Raw genomic sequence first — 20,124 nt, forward strand, 5'->3', positions numbered from 1 at the left:
TGCCTGAAAAAACGTATTTAACAATTAATATATTGTATTATTACCGAAACTATATATCAGTAATCTCATTTGACACAACATATATATAATTAAAAAACAAATTGATAGAACGTGTGGATTTAACACAAGAAGAAATTCATGGGTTCAAGTTTAGAATTCATGGGTTCAAGTTTAGAATACATGGGTTCAAGTTGGAGTACTGTGCACTTGCAAAGGGAAAGATTCAAGAGTTGGAGTACTGTGCACTTGCAAAGCAAATGCCTATGTGTATGTGTGTGTGTGTGAGAGAGAGACTTTCAGTAGTCAAACCAATCAAAGGAAAGATGTCATTATTGTGATCACTTTGTATACAACATAAATGGATTTACTCATCTGAAAAGACTGTTTTACCCTTGGTACTTCAATCTTGGTAAACTAAAGAGAAATCGTCTTGTTTATGAAAATTTTCAGTTGAAAAGGATGGTTAGATAGGATGGCACTTGTTTTGGGTTGGTGTGATGTTAGTTTCTTGATCAATGAGGTTTATATACTGTTTTGAAAGCTTAATGTTTGTGACAAATTTGGTTGTTCACATGGCTAACATAGTAATCATTTAATGTAATAGACGAAAATATTGTTGGGAAACTAAGAAAGAATAAGAAAATAATTGTCTGTCTTCCATTACGTAGAGAATCTCCTTTGTGGTCGTAGTCATACCTTCTTCGACTATCCTTTTTATTGTTATCACTATAATCTGTTATCTCACACAACTTGAATGTATCTCCTTTGTGGTCGTGATCCCACCTTCGACTACCCTTTTGACCATTATCATCAAAATCAATACACCAATTAATTTAAATGTATCTCCTTTATGTACGTGGTCCCACCTTATTCAACTATCCTTTTGACCATTATCATCAAAATCAGCACACCAACCAGCTTAAATGTATCTCTTTTATGTATGTGGTCCCACCTTCTTCAACTATCCATTTGACCATTATCTTAGAATTGGTTACGTCTATCAACTTGATCCTAGGGTATTTTTCAACTTGATTTTATAGTTTTGGATTTTGTGTTGATCCATTTTGAAAGACCAGTAAGTGGAGTTTGGGGTTGAATTAGTTCTTTATCTAGGAAGGTGAATAGCAGGTAAAGATCAATTTAATTAAGTAGTGACAAAATGTTTAACAATATCATGGCGAGGGTGAAAGGTTGGCAGTGAAGACAGTGGTAGTTGCTCGTGTCGACTGGGAAGAGTTACGACATCACGGTGGTTGGGAAAAAAATAGTGTCATCCTTATTTAAGTTTTATAATAAAATGCTTAAAATAAACATATATAAATTAGTAATTATATTTATTCCTTCACCCAATTCCCATGTATCAATATTAAAAGACTTGTATGTATCACTTTAAGATAAAGATGAAACATGTTGTCACCATATGGTTTTAATCATATTTGTTTCTTGCAATGGTGAATCATTTGTCTGGATTAATGACCGTTTAATCATGTAACATTTATTAACTTTCAAACTTCAATTCTAACCTTTTTTCATAATTTTTTATTGAATGTTGTAACCACATTTCTTTTGACGAGTTCAACTATTTGACTGTTCATTCTTTATATATTAACCTTTTCTTATGGTTTGACTCGTCAGTTTTTATAGATGTGTTTGAAGAAACTATCACTAAAACAAATTTAAGTTAAAATCAAAAGATTCATGAAAATTAAAGGTTAATCATTACCCTGTTTTTTTAAACCCGACAACACTAAAATTGTTGGTAAATTATACTCCACTCAACACAAAGGTTCTAGCAAAATAAAAATATTTAAACAATACAACCGTGGACCATAATATAGATACCTGATATTATCAAGTGCTATTTATATTCATGGTTTTATTTTAAAATTCTCATATCATATATCAAACATTTTCTAATAGTATAAAATGAATCTTTTTTTTTTATGAGGATGGTTGTTAAAAGTTGGTTGTTAAAGGGTAATTTCGTCATTACAATGATGAGAAGAAGCGACGAAAACTCAAAAATGAGAAAGGGTAACATGGTAAATTAAGACAAGGGAACAAGTGGTATCTTGATATTCAACGAAGAGGGGCCTCCATTGAAGTGACACCTCAGTCAAACTTTGGACCATATAATAACCGGTGGGACATACCAGTTGTTAATTGTATTATTATAATTTATAATAATAATAATAAAATCATGTATATAGTATTGAGTATAGATTACCGTCCACACGTTTTTTCCCACACATTTTGTCTTATAATTCTTTGAGCTAAGTACGTGTTGTACCCCTATGTTCAACGCTCAAAAAAGCCCTCGCCGTTGTAACTTTGATACAATTTGAGCCTGGTCGTCGAGACAATGTTTGTTTGACCGCTAAAAAAGAGTGGGCATGGGCAAAGGATAATTAGGGCTATGCGTGGCCCCAAGCCTCTTCATTTTTTCACAACTGTATAAGTTTAATCGATTTCGTTTAAAATTTTTTATACGTAGTGTAAATTTACCTGTTTTCATCCAAAAAATTTATCCGTTAATGAAAATTGGCATATGTACCCCCCCCCCAACGACATTTGTACATTCGTCAATTTTCAAACAAAAAACCCGGCTCATTTATATATATATAAATAATTCGAGCTTTCGTTCTTTAATAAAAGTTAGTTATTCATGTTATTTATATTATTTTACATTTTTGTTTGCATTGTTACAAACTCGATCGTAAGTTTCATTTTTTTGCGTTTTTATACCTTTATTTCTCTTGTGCAATTATATACTTTTATTTCTCTTAGTCGATATGTTTCATTTCATGTTACAAACTTTAATCGTGTTTTTTTATTCAAGTTATGCAATTAGTCAAATTCAAGGCCATATTAATCGATTGATGTTTTGTGTGGACATTTTATGATGATATAATCATCCTTGACCATGATTTCTATGTTACACTTTATATATTATGATTAATTTATAATTTTCAAATCTTTTTAAACCTTAAAATCACCTTTAACCAAGTTTAATGAATTAAAACATCCTTGTTACAGTTTCCCTATAAATAATTTCTGTTCTCTTTTTCCAGCCTTGCCACACCTTTATTTACAAATTTCACTTGTTTTTGTTTGTTATTTCAGAGTTCCTGCATACTTTGACTTTTCAAAGTTAATCCATTCAAGTTTTTGAGTTTCTTATTTGTTCTTGATTCATTCCTAGGGTGTGTCATTTCATGTTATGTTATATTCCATCGTTTAGAATCTAATGTCTTGTTGAAATCAACTTGATAAAGGTTTTGGTTCATCAAAAAATGAACCCAATTCGCTTATGTTGTAGTTTCGATTAAGTTTGGAACTTCTAACATTTTACATGTATAACATATTTATTTCATCTTTATAACTCTAAAAACCATAAAACTAACTTGCTGGAACCCAACTTGACATTTTGTCAAGAGTGTGCCTGACCAAAGATGAACCACTCGCTTAAACTATTTTAGGCCCTTTCACTTTTATTGAAACGAGTCAAACTGAATTAACATGACAAATAACTATTGTAACTAAAGCTTTTAACAAAAACTAAAAACAAATAACTTATAACATTTCGATTTAAAAGTAAACTAATAATAGTGAAATATATAAATGTCTAAAAATCTTCTTTAAAACTCCAAACGACGAACCGGACTCTTCTTCTCTTGTACGTTTTGCATTTTTCTTCTTTCGTATCATTGAACCTAGAAATATTATATAATTTCTTGGATCGCTTGTAGAACTGAACTCGCTTAAGTGCTATTATTATTATCTTTTATTGATCGCTTTGTCAAGTGAGTTTTCATAACCCACTTTAACACTTTTATACATTTTAGGGTGTAACACGTTACAAGTGTTCATTGTTAGTTCATGTTTGTAAACCAAATTCACATATGTGTCTATTGTGGATTCATTTCATATCATATTATGTGTGTGTATGAGAGAGAGAGAGTGTGTGAAATGCACAATGGTCCCACCTCATTCCCCTTACCGCCCAGGTAATCCCATGAAGCCTCCTCCATGAAGAAGCCCCTCCACATCACCCAATGTCGCTCCCTTATAAGACCATGTGTAGTCATAACTCTCCACATCAAGGCATTATGCGCCACGTGGCGCCCAGTCAGAGTTATAATTTTTTACAAAAACAGGCTGTGGTCATAACTCTCCACCCCCAGGCGTTATGCGCCACGTGGCGCCCAGTCACTATTAATTTTATTTGTTTTTTTAAATAATAATTTATTTAAAAAATGAAATATATAGTTAAAAAACTACATTAAAATTAAAAAATACATTAAACGGATGTAGAAGTTTTAAAATTCAATCTTATATCAACTTTGGCATATGGCATCTTTTTATCGTAAATACATTTTGTTCCAAATTTTTTCTATTTATAAATCTCTTTAACAAAGTACCAAGTTGCAAGGACTTAAATGCAAATACTACTAAAAACAAGGTTCAAACTAATAAATAAATAGTACCATAGGGACTAAACAAAAACTCTCAACCATTTATAAACCAACAAACCCTAAATCGCAGGTCTCTCTTCTTCTTCTTCTTCTTCTTGCTGCAACCTCTACAGATGCAAATACTTGAAAACCCTAGATCCATTGCAATTAAGGTTTTGTTCTTCACCTAATTTTTAATCTATATTCAAGATCTATAATGAATTTAACGGATATATTTTTGATATTTGAGCCCATTTTTCGCGTTTTACACAAGACGCTCCAAAAAAAACTCAAAACGCAGGGGGGGTGTACCCCCCGCGTTATCCTCCAAAATGCTCCCCAAAACGCACCACTACGGGTGGTCTAATAGCCACAACATGGAATCTAAGGGAACTTAAGAAGGGATCATATGTAAATTCCCCTAATATCTTCTGGTAATTCCAAACTTAACCGATCCTTGTTAGTTTTCTTTCTGACATTACATTATTTTTTAATGATATGGCATGATTGGTAGATCTTAGGATACATGTGAAGAGCACCCATTCCTGATTCCCCTAATGGCTAATATTAATAGTTTCATAAATTCATTTTGAGAAAATTACTGTTATAATCCCCGTGAATTTTAAGCGGAGTCACTTTTAGTCCATGAATAAAAAATTGAACTGTTTAATCCCTGTGGTTCAAAAATTGAACCGTTTTCGTCCCTCCGTTAAACATTCGTTAACTTGAAGGTTAAAATCAAGGGTATATGTGTAATATTGGACCTTAAACATATTTTACCCTAGAAAATATTATTGGCCGTTCACTCAATTTACCACCAGCAAGAACAAAAGATCAACCGGCCTTCACGACGGCTATGTCTACCTCTTTATGGCCTTCACGTCGCTCGACGAAATCAATTTTACAACAACAACAATCGGCTTTCACGAGGTTCACATTCGCCGGTCACAATTCGCCGGATTGACGGAATTTACAATCTGCCTTCACGACGCTCGTAGGTATGACGAAATTTCATATTTGTTCGAAGAGGAAGAAGAAGAATCGATCAATTAGGGTAGGGTTCAGATGATGATCGTCGCGGTGTCTTTCACCTAATATAATCAATCAGGGGTAAAACTGTAAATGCGGACATTTTTTCTATGGAAAAACTAACGTGAAATTGACGGAGGGACGAAAGCGGTTCAATTTTTAAACCATGGGAATCAAAACAGTTCAATTTTTTGTTCAGGGACTAAAAGTAACTCTCCCTAAAAACCACATAAACTAAAACAATAATTTTCTCATTCATTTTATTGTTGGGAAATTTTTTTTCTTTTTTTTTTTCATATATTAAAAAGTTACTCTCAATGGTATAATCTAACGATTCTGACGAAATGAGTTTGATTTTTTATTTTTTATTTTTTTGTATTTGTTAACGTCACTTAGTGCAGGTATCAACTTTAACCTTTTGTTTTTATTATCCGGTTTTAATGCATCAATGAAAGTTGATTTTCCCTTTTTTTAAACGATCGATGAATACAGTTTAACTACTCGTGGTAACTCAATAGCTAAAAAGCAATCCTATATGCATATGATCGTAAACAATGTTGGGTAGTCAAAACTCACAATTTTCTATTCTGAGAAAAACCTGCTGCCCGAAGGCCTAGTGCTGTAAAACCTGGTTAGGATAAGATTTAAACTATATACTTTGCAGCCTCCTGCTCAAATATGCACTTCCCTTCCAATATCTGTTGAACTAAAGATCATTGAAGTCAACTTAGATGTATATGTTATAGTTTATCTTCTGAAAAACATTATCACATTTATATAAATGGGTTCATGTCCTTTTTATCTACCAATATCTTAATCTTAAATTCATATGATGTGGGCTCCTTTTGTTTTGAGTGTTTGACTGATGCTTTGAAGCATTGAACATGGTTTATTTATAATGTTTAATACTTATTTTGATATCTCGAGTTCTTCCATATCACCCACGCTTTTCTTAAATGCATCAAACCTTGCAGACCCACTAAAATACGATGTTACCGGTAACCAGCCTGGGTTTTCACCCTTTCTTCTTGTTTAAACGAAAAAAACTGAACTGTTTTCTAAAAAATAACTTTTATGTTTTATATAAAACCTAATATATAAAAATCAATTTTACTAGTAGATTATCAATAATCAAAGGTTTATATTAATATTTTCTACACATTCCGAAGAGTTGAAGACGTCGTGATCTATAAGAAAATCCTTTTTATATATGTGTCTGTAGGGGTATGGTACTAAAACCCGGTTCTACGACCCTAAATTTATTATGTTTGGCTTATTTCATTACATGGACTAATACAATGTTATTGGGCCGAGGGGGTTTTGTGGAGGTAACCCTAACTGGGCTAGGCCCATTAGGGTACCATGATGGTGGCCATGAGACTCTATATAAGGAGGTCTCCACCTCCTTATCATTGGTCATGCTCAATAAGAGCCACCACCTCTTTTTGTGTCTGTGAACAAGAAATCCTCAGGATATCTTAGCAGTCACCTCCACACCCCCGAAACCATTGCAGGTGCCCAGCATTGCAGGTCGCAGGCGCAGTGGCAGAAGAAGAAGATCAAGACGTGGTTCGTTCATCTCGAAAATCCGTGGAAACATCGTCATGGATCAGGTAAGATTCATCTCATGCTTCGACATTGGCGCCATCCGTGGGACGGCAACGAACTGCCCTTCGATCTTCATCTCGGCTGTCAGATCTCTCCCAAGAAAAACACAGATTTGGAAGTTTACAGAAAAAGGCTTCAAAGCTTGTTCTATTAAAGCTCCAAAAAGATCCATAGATCTAAAAAGAGGCTTCCAGATCTGGGCAAGAAGGAAAATCCGTGATTCGAATGATCAGATCTCCGAATCTGTGAATCTGTGATTCAGGATCTCCGAATCTGTGATGGTTTTAAATCTGCTCCGGGCTTCAGATCTGCCCAGATCTGATTTACAGATCTAGGTCTAGATTACAGACCTGGATTTTAGGTCTAAAGTTGCAGATCTGACTCTTAAATTGCAGATCCAGAAGTTACTAGACTTCCGCCGCCATGTACGCACGCCCGGGGGTTCTCACTCCGCAGCCGTGCATGTGCCGCCGCGGAAACCACCATCTGGGTTTTGCGCAAGAGACCTCCGCCATGCACACGCACTTGCGAGTCACCACTCTATCGCCGTGCATGCGCGCATCAGGCTACGCGCCAAAACTTCAAGGTTGGGAATCCTCCTAATATCCCATATGGCTACGCGCCAAACTTCAAGGTTGGGAATCCTCCTAATATCCCATATGGCTACGCGCCAAGGTTGGGAATCCTCCTAATATCCCATAAGGCTACGCGCCAAACTTCAAGGTTGGGAATCCTCCTAATATCCCATATGGCTACGCGCCAAGGTTGGGAATCCTCCTAATATCCCATATGGCTACGCGCCAAACTTCAAGGTTGGGAATCCTCCTAATATCCCATATGGCTACGCGCCAAGGTTGGGAATCCTCCTAATATCCCATATGGCTACGCGCCAAACTTCAAGGTTGGGAATCCTCCTAATATCCCATATGGCTACGCGCCAAACTGCAAGGTTGGGAATCCTCCTAAGATCCCATATGGCTACACGCCAAACTTAGGGGTTGGGAATCCTCATACCATATGTTCACGCATCACATATGCTCACGCATATTACACATGCTTACGCATCACATGCTTACGCATCACATGCTCGCACATGTCACAGTCTACACGCACGCGCACGCAACATCTGCGCGTGGCGCATAACACAAAACCAAAGTCTACGCGCACGTGCATGCAACATCTGCACGTGGCGCGTGACATAAAGTAGCTCGTAAGACGCCTCGCGCGCAAGCTGTTATTATTCTTACAGCCCGTAAGTCGCCTCACGCGCAGGCTTTATTATTCACAGCTCATAAGACGCCTCGCGCGCAAGCTGTTGTTATTCTTACAGCCCGTAAGTCGCCTCACGCGCAGGCTTTATTATTCACAGCTCATAAGACGCCTCGCGCGCAAGCTGTTGTTATTCTTACAGCCCGTAAGTCGCCTCACGCGCAGGCTTTATTATTCACAGCTCATAAGACGCCTCGCGCGCAAGCTGTTGTTATTCTTACAGCCCGTAAGTCGCCTCACGCGCAGGCTTTATTATTCACAGCTCATAAGACGCCTCGCGCGCAAGCTGTTGTTATTCTTACAGCCCGTAAGTCGCCTCACGCGCAGGCTTTATTATTCACACAGCTCATAAGACGCCTCGCGCGCAAGCTGTTATTATTCTTACAGCCCGTAAGTCGCCTCACGCGCAGGCTTTATTATTCACACAGCTCATAAGACGCCTCGCGCGCAAGCTGTTATTATTCTTACAGCCCGTAAGTCGCCTCACGCGCAGGCTTTATTTTTCACACAGCTCATAAGACGCCTCGCGCGCAAGCTGTTATTATTCTTACAGCCCGTAAGTCGCCTCACGCGCAGGCTTTAATATTTATAGCTCGTAAGTCGCTTCTCGCGCCAGCTTCATTATTATTATAGCTCGTAAGTCGCTTCTCGCGCCAGCTCCATTATTATTATAGCTCGTAAGTCGCCTCACGCGCGAGCTTCATTATTATTATAGCTCGTAAGTCGCCTCGCGCGCAGGCTTTTATTACAACATGTCACCATCATGAAGAAAACCTCTCAAAACTCAGACAATAAAGACAAGGCCAAAGAAAAGGGAAAAAACCGCCTCACACCTTATAAAGTCCAGCGCTCCACCTAGACGCTTGCGCGCCCAGGAGCAACACTGGACTTGGGGGGGCTTGTAGGGTTATGGTACTAAAACCCGGTTCTACGACCCTAAATCTATTATGTTTGGCTTATTTCATTACATGGACTAATACAATGTTATTGGGCCGAGGGGGTTTTGTGGAGGTAACCCTAACTGGGCTAGGCCCATTAGGGTACCATGATGGTGGCCATGAGACTCTATATAAGGAGGTCTCCACCTCCTTATCATTGGTCATGCTCAATAAGAGCCACCACCTCTTTTTGTGTCTGTGAACAAGAAATCCTCAGGATATCTTAGCAGTCACCTCCACACCCCCGAAACCATAGCAGGTGCCCAGCATTGCAGGTCGCAGGCGCAGTGGCAGAAGAAGAAGATCAAGACGTGGTTCGTTCATCTCGAAAATCCGTGGAAACATCGTCATGGATCAGGTAAGATTCATCTCATGCTTCGACAGTGTCCACGTTTTGGTAATCGCTTGAGGCATCCGAAATCTTGAAAACAGTTTATGCACACACGTTGCATAAATGGATTATAATGGCTCACCTAACAGAAAACTAATTCATGTAATAAACGGTACACACAAGGATTGTTGCATCGCGTTCATCAAATATGTGCAACCAACCTATATTTTATAGTTTTATACTTGGATAAAAAAAAGTGTAATTACGGGGTAAAAAGAAGACTGATGTCCTCTAATGATAAACAATTGTATTTTAGTTATTTTTTTTAATAACAAATATAACACGATGTGTGTTGTTCTTGTTTGACTAAACCTTCAGAGAAAAAACCATGTTTATCGCGTTCAAATATCGACTTCTTAATTTATAACACTTGTCATTTATTGGTTTATGCTCATCTTAAAGAACTCCCAATATGGTTTGCGATATCAAAGTCATCCTTTTTTATATTTTGAATAGTCAAATAAATATGTAGTTAAAATAAACGCTTACGTATAAATTTAAACATGTTAGAGCATTCTCAGTCTCTGCTATATAATATGAGTGAATTTTGTAAATTATATGATATTATTATATGTGATTATGAGTAAATGAGAAAGAAAATGCTATATGAGAAAGTTAAATTTGGGTTAAACTATTCACACTGTATAATTTTTTAATATATTTAGAAAGTGTTTGTGAGTAGAGGAGAGAAAAAATAATAAAAAAGATATAAAAATTTTATTTAATTGATCACGAGAAAGAAAATGTAGTGATTTTTAACGTAACTATTTGGATATGGATATGGGCTAGGAATGCTCTAAGATTATAAGTTGAGACTAATGCATATCAAACGTATTTACAACATGGTCAAGGGTAAACAAAAGCATCATGCAGTGTTGTAGAACTCAGTAAACGTTAGTCAGGTGGTAGGGTAGGAACTAGCGAATAATCAGGATTAATCGAATTCGAAGAGTCTCTTCCATCCGTCTCTCTAATTGAAATTTAGGGTTTGTTCTTGAATCTTCTTACAACAGATTGTTGCATGTAAAATTCTTTGTTAATAATAGCTTAGATCTTATAATTACAATTCTTTTTAGTCACCATTAAATTAATTAGAATAATTAAAATTTAGTACCCATGCGTTGCGCTGGGTTTTGAAGAAGGCACCATGAACATCCGAAAATCAAAATGGTAACAAAAACATAAACGAAAAGAAATCAACATGAGGCTCAGATTCCTGCCATATGGCTGCTCACACCATCATTTTCCACGTGCGGGTTCTATCCAGGGGCGGACCCACATAGTTCCCATCGGGGTCCTGAGACACCAATGTTTTTTTAAAATTACTTAGATACGATATATTAAATTTTGTAAGGACCCCATAATAATTAATACTTGGAACCCATACTATTAAGGCTGAACTAGTCTAATGGAAAGTCCCTTGCTTTTTCTTTGAGAGGTTGCAGGTTCAAGCCTCACCATACCCAGTTTTTGTTGTTTTTTTAATATTCTAGTCAATATTAGTTATTTAGTTAGGGTATTTGTGTTTTTTCTTTAGTTTATCCCATATAACCATTATCACTTTAGTTTATCACATATAACAATTATCACCATGCAACATATATAATGACAACATGAGTTTTACATATACTTAAATTATTTATCTTGTGTATGTATATTATAATTAATTATTTATTTGTGTAAGAGTTAGTTTTTCATGTCTTGGTTATTCATGTAAGACCATATATATATAGCTTACGCTTATGTTTTTCGGGTATGAATAAAAATGAATTAAAAGTGTATGTTCTATCTAGTTTCTAATTTATATTCTTTCTACTTACTCGTTTCCAATGACACCATATTTTCGTGTTTTATTATGTTCCTCGCCTCGACCCGACCCGAATAACGACCGACCCAAAAATTTTGTAAACCGAAAAAATTGGGACCCCATTGGCAAAAAATCCTTGGTCCGCCACTGGTTCTATCGCAAGGCGTGTGACATACTATGATCGCAGTCATTAGTTACGCCAAATGAACCTCTAACTGAGTTTGAAAACCAAACGTTGCTTGTAAACGGAAAATATTATCAAAGTTTAGTCAAGTAGCTGGAGCTAACATAAGGGAAAAAAATCCCAATACCGTTAATGTAAATAAGAAAAGCGTAAAAACACGCACAAAAAACACTAAAAAGTGTTTAAAACCAAAATCGTAGTTTTAAAGTTTATTTATTATCTGAATGGAGACTCCTATGTCGTGTAGATTGCCTTAGCGACCTAAGAAAGACATGTTAAAGTGTCAGCACAATAATTAGTAGCTTCACATGTTTGTGAATAAAGTAAAGTTGTTTCAAAGTATAGATACAATAAACAAAGTTTGACTCTAATGTTCGTGATACTAAAGTGTTTGGTTTTCATCATGACTGAAGATGACATGTGTTCATTTGAGAGCCTCCCACCAAGTCTTACTAGCACCTGGCAATGCGTGTAGGTCAAATATACATCCGTTCGACCTCCAGACGAGTTAGTGAGACTAACGTGGGTGAGATTTGTCAAACCCAGTAGTACTACTCATTATTACCTCGCCTGGTCTGATGTGTGTGATGGCTTTTTGTTGGTAATCACACAAAGTATATATGTGATATAATAGTCTTACAAAATCCAATAGTTTGTGTATGTTTTCTTCTCCAAAAGGAACAAAAAGAGAGGGGTTGTGAAAACAGTGACATTCGTCATTTTTAAACTTGTATTTGTAGATCTGACCCGCTTTGTATTCGGATACTCTTTTATTACTAAAATGACGCATTTATTGAGTAATTATTGTTATTGATATTAGCCTCGTGACACAACCGCAATGTTATGATCTCGATTCAATGCTATTTTATGCCTTAAAACGCTTAACCAAAGTTAAAGGACCACAAATGCCTTGTACTATTGCTCCGATACCAACTTGTAATGCCTCATACCTAGGGCTGTTCACGAACCGAACCGAACCGAACGCGGGCATACTCATATTTAGTTTGGTTTAAAAGCGAGCCGAACTGAGCGGATTGCATTTAAAGAAACGAGCGATATCTTTATGCTTGAACTTGGTTTGGTTTTGAAACCGAGCGACTTGGTTCGGTTTGGTTTTGCTTGATTTCGTACAAAGTTTCCAATATTAAATTTCTAAAACTTCAAAATATCATTAATTCAAAACTTTCAACTCTAAATTGTCTAAATTTTAACCTTTAAAATGTATAAAACTCATAGTTTACAACAAAACATATATAAAAACGAGTGACTATGATTTAAATTTGAACTTTGAATTCAACACAAAAGAGGGAAATTTTAAAAACTTTAAAAAATAGTATACTTTTATATATAAAACTAATAAATAAAAAATAATTCGAGTAAAACGAACCGAACTAAACCGAGCGAGGCTTTGCTCGTGCTTGGATTGCTTTTAAACCGAACCGATCCGAACGGCTAACTTCCAAACCGAGCCGAAATCGAACGAGCATTTTTCGAGCAATTTTCGAGCGAACGACGAACGAGCGGCGAGCAGTTTGGACAGCCCTACTCATACCCAAGGTGTCACAAAGGTTGGATTTAGACATGCAATATGGTTCTTAACTGGGGTTTATTAGCATTGTCATATGCTAATTTGTTGTTTTACCATATAATAAGTTACATTAGGCTATAACATGTCATTAAGGCAAAATTAAATAATATGTTATGAAAACCCGAGAAAACACGTAAAAAAACAAAGAACATATTTTTGGTTTTATAAACCAGATGAATAAAAGGTCACCTAGGTATAACTTATCTTAACATGCAATCGACTATAATAAAACTTATTCGACGACAGCTTTTTTTAGTCAATTCGTCAAACCACTCTAAAATACCCCCATGCCGTCACAAAGTTTCTCCCTTTTGCCGACCGCACTTAAGATGATTTCCAGACTTCCAGTTGTGGACCAAACAAATCATATTTTCACCTGCTTCGAATTAATTCCCTAGCCGGCACCCCTGCCGTCAACTCTCCTTTTATTTTCACCTGCTACGGCCCGCCCATGTAAACTTTGTGTAAGCTGAGTCGATTTGTTTCTTTTACTTGTGCAGCCCATTATTCATTGGTCCAATAGAATTGTACTTGCTACCAAATTCCACTTACTACTATCCTATTTGCCAAATATAAATTAGTGATCACAATAATTATAAAAAATTAAATTTATTAAGTATTGAACATTTTTGAATGACCAATTTGAATCACTGGCGGGTCACTAAGTTATCCGATCATCTCCATTCCACTTTCTGGAGGAAACACGCATACAGACGAGAAAACTCAATGACCTAACGTGAGCTCCCTTTTTTTTCCAAATGATAGTTGAACCTATGAGATTCCCTTTATTAATTTAAAGTTTTGATCATGGGCTAAATTTTACATTCATCCACTTTCCAATTTATATATGATAAACCATTAAAATAGAACAATGAAAATTAAATGGCCATGTAAAAAGCACCGATCAAATACGAGTAAATAAAATAGGCCTATCAATAGTTATTATTGTTGAATTGATCTATTAGTTTTAGTTCACTGTCTTTTGAAACTTTTATAATTAAAATATAAATCAATTGAATTATTAAATAAAAAACGAGGTTAAAAAAATATTTTATGTATAAAAAATATTTATATAATCTTATGTATTATGTATAGTTTAGATCACATAAGACCATCACCAATGCAAAATATGTAAATGCATGTCACATCATCTACTATACCAATTCTCTTTCCTTTCACTCATTCTCTTTCGTCATTTTCTCTTTCATGTCCCCTCACAACATCCTAAGGTCACACGTAGTGGGCGGCGAACCGGCGATGATGGGCGCAAACACCCCCCCCCCCCCCGACGATTTGTGGGCGATAGGGGGGGGGGGACAAGTATTCATCGCCCTGCTTCACTCTTATTTATTATTATTATAATTGGTTGTGTTATATATATATATATATATATATATATATATATATATATATATATATATATATATATATATATATATATATATATATATTAGGTACAACACCATTACACCCCAAAAACAAAAACCTACCCTTTGTTGACTGAGCGTCACATGAAGCAAAACGCCCCATTTTGTAGCCCCTCCACTACACATAGCTTAAATGCACGCACTTGATCAAAGATTTTTCTACACTCTCTCCTCCAACTCATCATCCATGTCACAAATACAACCTAAATGCATTGCATTGAGTTTGTTGTAAGTAACCTTTATTGATGGATTACTCAACACAAAATGGTCCCATCCATAAACAATTGAAAAGCATGTGCAAGTATTCTACTAAAAATCTTGTATTTGAATTTAATAACAGAGTTAATGAATCCTTGTAAAAGTGTTACAGGCATCTAAAATAGTCTCGGAAAGAATCTTATGTTTACTATTCGAGCATATGGAGTCCTCCAAACCCTTCCCATTTGCTTATCCATCTATAATTACCAAGTGATTACTATTATAATTCATGGATTGTGTTATGTCACATTTTATATTTGGGATTTTGGGTAATATCCAGCGATAACGTTCCATATGTGCATATTCTATTAGTAATATGTTGCTAAATTTTCCCACGAAACATCACTAATGGATATGTGGATATCGGTGAAAGTCTTTTGAATTATACTAAATGAATGTTCGAATGAAAATGCAACATAGGAGGCACATGCCACCTGTTTTACTTAATGAGGAGACGATATATGATTGCATTTTTGAACATCATAGAAGATTTCGTGAACGGGAAGGTGGCGTGAAACGTAGAAAATTGACACTTTCACGGGGATTATTGAGGGAGAGTTTGGCGATATATATTTTTTAAAATGTATAAGTTTTTATTTCTAAATAATGTTTGTAAGTTTTATATTTACCTTTTGACAACATATAGATGGATGAGTTAAATATACGTTAGAATGTTAATGAGAACAAATCACTACACATGAGATTGTGATGGGTTGGTTGATACTACCCATATTTCAATCGGTTGTTAGTCACAATATAATTGTGAGCATGTGTTTGATTGAGTTACGACACTTAAAACCCTTACATGATGAGAAAAACTAATATAATTTATAGCTCGTTGAACATCCCTAATTTACATAAACTTTTTTGTGGGTAATGAATTTCGAGCGTTGGAATAAATACATAACTACTCGTGAAGATAAGTGGCAAATGTGGTAGTCCGTTTATATAATTTTAAGAAAAGTAGGCCGTAATGTGCATCCCTTCTGGATTTGGATAAAACAATGGATAATTTATTTATCTTTTCTGGTTTTCAACAAAAATAATGTAGTCAGGGTAGGCCTTAAGGATTTAAATACTTCAACTGTCAAAATAAATAGGCCCGTAGACCCTAATGAGTTATTTGATTTTTGACAAAAAAAATGTGTAGTGGATGGAACTCATACTAATCATTATATCATTATTATCAATATTTTTATTTATTAAAAATAATACAAATAATCAAACCCACCAATCAACAATAAGCCTCTTCCCCGCCCGGTGTTTTGTGGGAAGCGCTCCACCCTCCAAAACGCCCAAAGCGCCCCGGGGGCGGTGTTCCCTAGCGCTTTGGGGCTTTTTGGGTGTAGAAAGCGTCACACTACACCCGGTCTTTACACTTCTTTGATTATTGAGATCTACATTGCATTATTGACACTAGATGTTGATGCCAGAAGTCTTTCTCATCAAAATTTGTTTGGTATGATACTTCAAATGTTTTAAACCTAAAGAACTATACATATTTAGAAAGATAACGACATTAGAGCAATGTTCGATAACACAAAACGTATACTTGGAGCAGAAATAGGTAGTGTGTCCAAATTGAAGAAAATTAACTAATAGTTGTTATTTTGAAGCAAAACTTAAAGTTCTTTTTAGATATATGATAATTTATGATAGTTTAAACTCGTAGTGATCATGCTTCGATTCACTACCCTTGTTTGCTAAATTAGTAAATTAAATGTCATGCAATTGGTACTAATCAAAATATGAGAAGAATTTGCATATATAACAACTAGACAATTGGTAAATCCTTATCATATTATACACTTAAACTTAAACTTGACAGTTGGAAAATAGGGTAAAGATGGAATATGGATCGTCAAGAAGTCTTACAACTCAAAAATCACATATCAAAGATGTAAATTTGTACTTTTATCAATTATCACACATCAAAACCTTAAAATTTTAGTGTCCAAGTTAAAGCGGTTGCTATTTTTCTTAACATTAGTGACATCCATATTTTGATACATTTATTTATAAGCCCATATGTAATTGTAAATGATAATGATATTTTGAAAATGTGGCCACGGAGGCACTACCTAGGCAGGAGGAGTTTCGATGTAACGAGAAATGATGAGGGGTCGTTTTTTAAAATAACAAATTTTGCATGCAATTAATAAAAATTATTTTCTAAACATTTACCAATAAAAACACGTGTCAAAAGCTCTCACGAGAATAGAAATATATTTTTAAATCACTCCATTCTCATTAAACTTTATATCATAACGTATACAAAAAATGTGCATTGTTTTTTTTTATAGATGTTAACGAGTATGAGGTATTTAAAAAGATCACATTAAGTTATAAATTAAATAGTATTAAAAGAATACAGTTAGAAACGTAACTATAAAGTTAAAATACAAAAATCTTAAGTGACTTAAGTTTTCCATCACTTTTACTTCGTGAGGGCAACCGCCCCAACGCCACGTATGAGCCACCGCCAGGGGCGGACCCACATAGGTTCGATCGGGGTCCCGGGACACCGATGTTTTTTAAAAATTACTTAGAGACGGTATATTAAATTTTGTAAGGACCCCATAAAAATTAATACTTGGAACCCATAGTATTAAGATTGAACTGGTACAGTGGAAAGTCCCTTGTTTTACTTGTGAGAGGTTGTAGGTTCAAGCCCCATTATACTCTTTTTTGTTGTTTTTTTAATATCCTAGTCTTAGTTATTCAGTTAGGGTATTTGTGCTTTTTGTTAGTTTCTCTCATATAGTCATTATCACCATGCAACATATATAATGTTAACATGGATTTTGCATATTCTTTTATTATTTACCTTGTGTATGTATATTATAATTAATCATTTATTTGTGTTAGAGTTATTTTTTCATGTTTTGGTCAATTATGTAAGACCATATATATAGATTACGTTCATGTTTTTTGGGTATGAATTAAAAGTGTATGTTTCATCTAGTTTGTAATTTAGATTCTTTCTACTTACTCGTTTCCAATGACACCATAGTTCCGTGTTTTATTATGTTCCTCGCCTCGACCCGACCCGAATAACGACCGACCCGAAAAATTTTGTAAACCGAAAAAATTGGGACCCCATTGACAAAAAATCCTGGGTCCGCCACTGGCCACCGCCACGGTGAGCCGTGTCGTGACCATGACGTCTATCGGTCTATGTGGTCACCACCCCTCCCACAGTCACACATCTCTTTGTAGCTTGTAAAAACTAAAAATTTCATTTGAAATAAGGTAGACAAAACTTAAATGAGTAAATTAATTGTAAGTTACCAAAAATGTACTTGAATGCCTATGTTTCACATAATTTAATTTTTATCATTAGAACTTAGTTTGATAATAATTAATATGATCCGTTTAACAATATATGAATACAAAAACTTCATTACCAAACTCATTACAACGTTAGGTTATCTTCTTTTTTTTCTTCTGCCCCATTAGACTTATGAGTTACATAAGATGTTACGCGGATGCATAATATTGTTATAGTTGTAGGTTCTTTACAAAAAGTTTTGTAAGAGGCACAGACATTGATCCAAACGATAGTTACTCTTATCATGTAATTAAGCTCGGTATAAAACACAAAAACAGTCCCTTAATTGGATTATCACTTAAATCCCGATGATATTTACTCTAGCATGCTGAAGTGCATATATAGTTCAAATGATTTTTATCCTAATGGGTGCACATCAACATTTGTCCGAACGTAAGTTATCCATCAAATTCGCTACGCTAAAAGAAAATAGAAAAGACAACATAATAATTAATTCATTGATGGCAGACAATTATATGTATGCTGAGCATATATATATTTAGAGACAAGAGAGCTTGGAGAGAAACCAAATTTATAGCAAAACATAACAAAAAGAAAAACACTATAAATAAGCTAAAGACAATATAGAAAGCATAGGAACATGCATACAAACGCTTGTCCCATTAATAATAAAACAAGGTTTCCATTTTTATTTGGTACTACTTATTCTATGGTTTGCCTCTCCCACTCCCACCTCCCAATTTCCTTCTTCATCCATTCAACCTAGGACTCACTTTATCCTGCAAAAACTCGATTAAAATAGGTAGCATCAGTGAATTAAAACTTGACGTCGGTAATCCAGTTGATAATCACAGACGATTTTAAGCCGTATGTAATGTCAGAATTCTAGTAGTGTTATAGTCACAGGGCTGGCTTAGAGCATGTGCGGGCTAGGCAATCGTGCAAGGCCCATCGAGGTTTAGGCCCATAAGTTTTTAATTTCTTTAAATATATTTTATATATTATACGAGTTTAATTTCTTTTAATATATTTTGAGGCCCAATTTTATAGCTTGTGCAAGGCTTACAAAGACCATCAAGCTCTTGGAGACGACCCTGGTTATAGATGCGTCACATAAAAATAACAATACATGTTTTGTTATAAGTTTCAAACTTAAAACTATGCTGCAATATGATAATAAGATAAAGTGTATAAACTGTCATACTTGTTGCAGTCAGTTTTGGGGCTAATCTTGTATGGGATGTTGACACTACACTTTTTGGGAAGGACAAGCGCGAATTCGTCCTTGATGCCCGAGATAGTTTTATAAGCGTTCTTCATGCAACCGCATGCCGTCTTCTTTTCGCTGGTTGTTTTCGCAGCGACCTCCAGTCCCTTTACACCTTTGCAACACGCATCCGGCACCTTACCACCATGCTTCAAGTAGTTTAGACATGGGGTCAACTTGCTAGCCACATCACCACAGGTCAGAGCCTCCGCATAGGGGGCAGCCACCACCATGCAAACCATTATAATACTAAAAACCTTAACCATCACCATTGTAGAGAATTTACTTATGTGTGTGGTTTTGTGATGTGGGAAAATATTATGGAGGATGCCATCTATTTATAGAGACGTCTATGCATGTGCATTTGTATTTTCTTTTGATGTATTAGTAAACGTGTTCAAATGTTTTTACTTTATAATTACTAAATAAATAAAGTAGTAGTCAAATTATTATTCTATAAACTCCCCTTTCTTACTTGTGAAGTAATTTTTAAAGAATAAAAACTGCCTAAAACGAAGATCCGGCTGAACCAACTGGATGTGGACGGTCTCGCCCATCCAACCAAACTTAGCCGACTTGATTAGTGTGGTATGTTATTTGGTTACATATTCC

At 35.4% G+C, this 20,124-nt stretch overlaps 1 protein-coding gene across 1 annotated transcript; it reads right to left on the bottom strand.

Annotated features, from left to right (window-relative positions):
* Positions 1 to 19,403: 19,403 nt before the first annotated feature.
* On the bottom strand, positions 19,404 to 19,784 carry LOC143548754 (non-specific lipid-transfer protein P5-like). The gene has a single exon (XM_077039843.1). It carries the CDS (start codon positions 19,782 to 19,784, stop codon positions 19,404 to 19,406), a length of 381 nt encoding a protein of 126 aa, XP_076895958.1.
* Between the last annotated feature and the right edge of the window lie 340 nt (positions 19,785 to 20,124).

The sequence above is a fragment of the Bidens hawaiensis genome, unplaced genomic scaffold (genome assembly GCF_021521415.1).
Source record: "Bidens hawaiensis isolate Kalapana, Puna unplaced genomic scaffold, B.hawaiensis_p1.1 tig00015249_1, whole genome shotgun sequence".
NCBI lineage: Eukaryota > Viridiplantae > Streptophyta > Magnoliopsida > Asterales > Asteraceae > Bidens > Bidens hawaiensis.

Excerpts from the sequence above, each read along its gene's own strand:
- LOC143548754 (XM_077039843.1), bottom strand. The coding sequence starts at position 19,784 with ATGGTGATGGTTAAGGTTTTTAGTATTATAATGGTTTGCATGGTGGTG.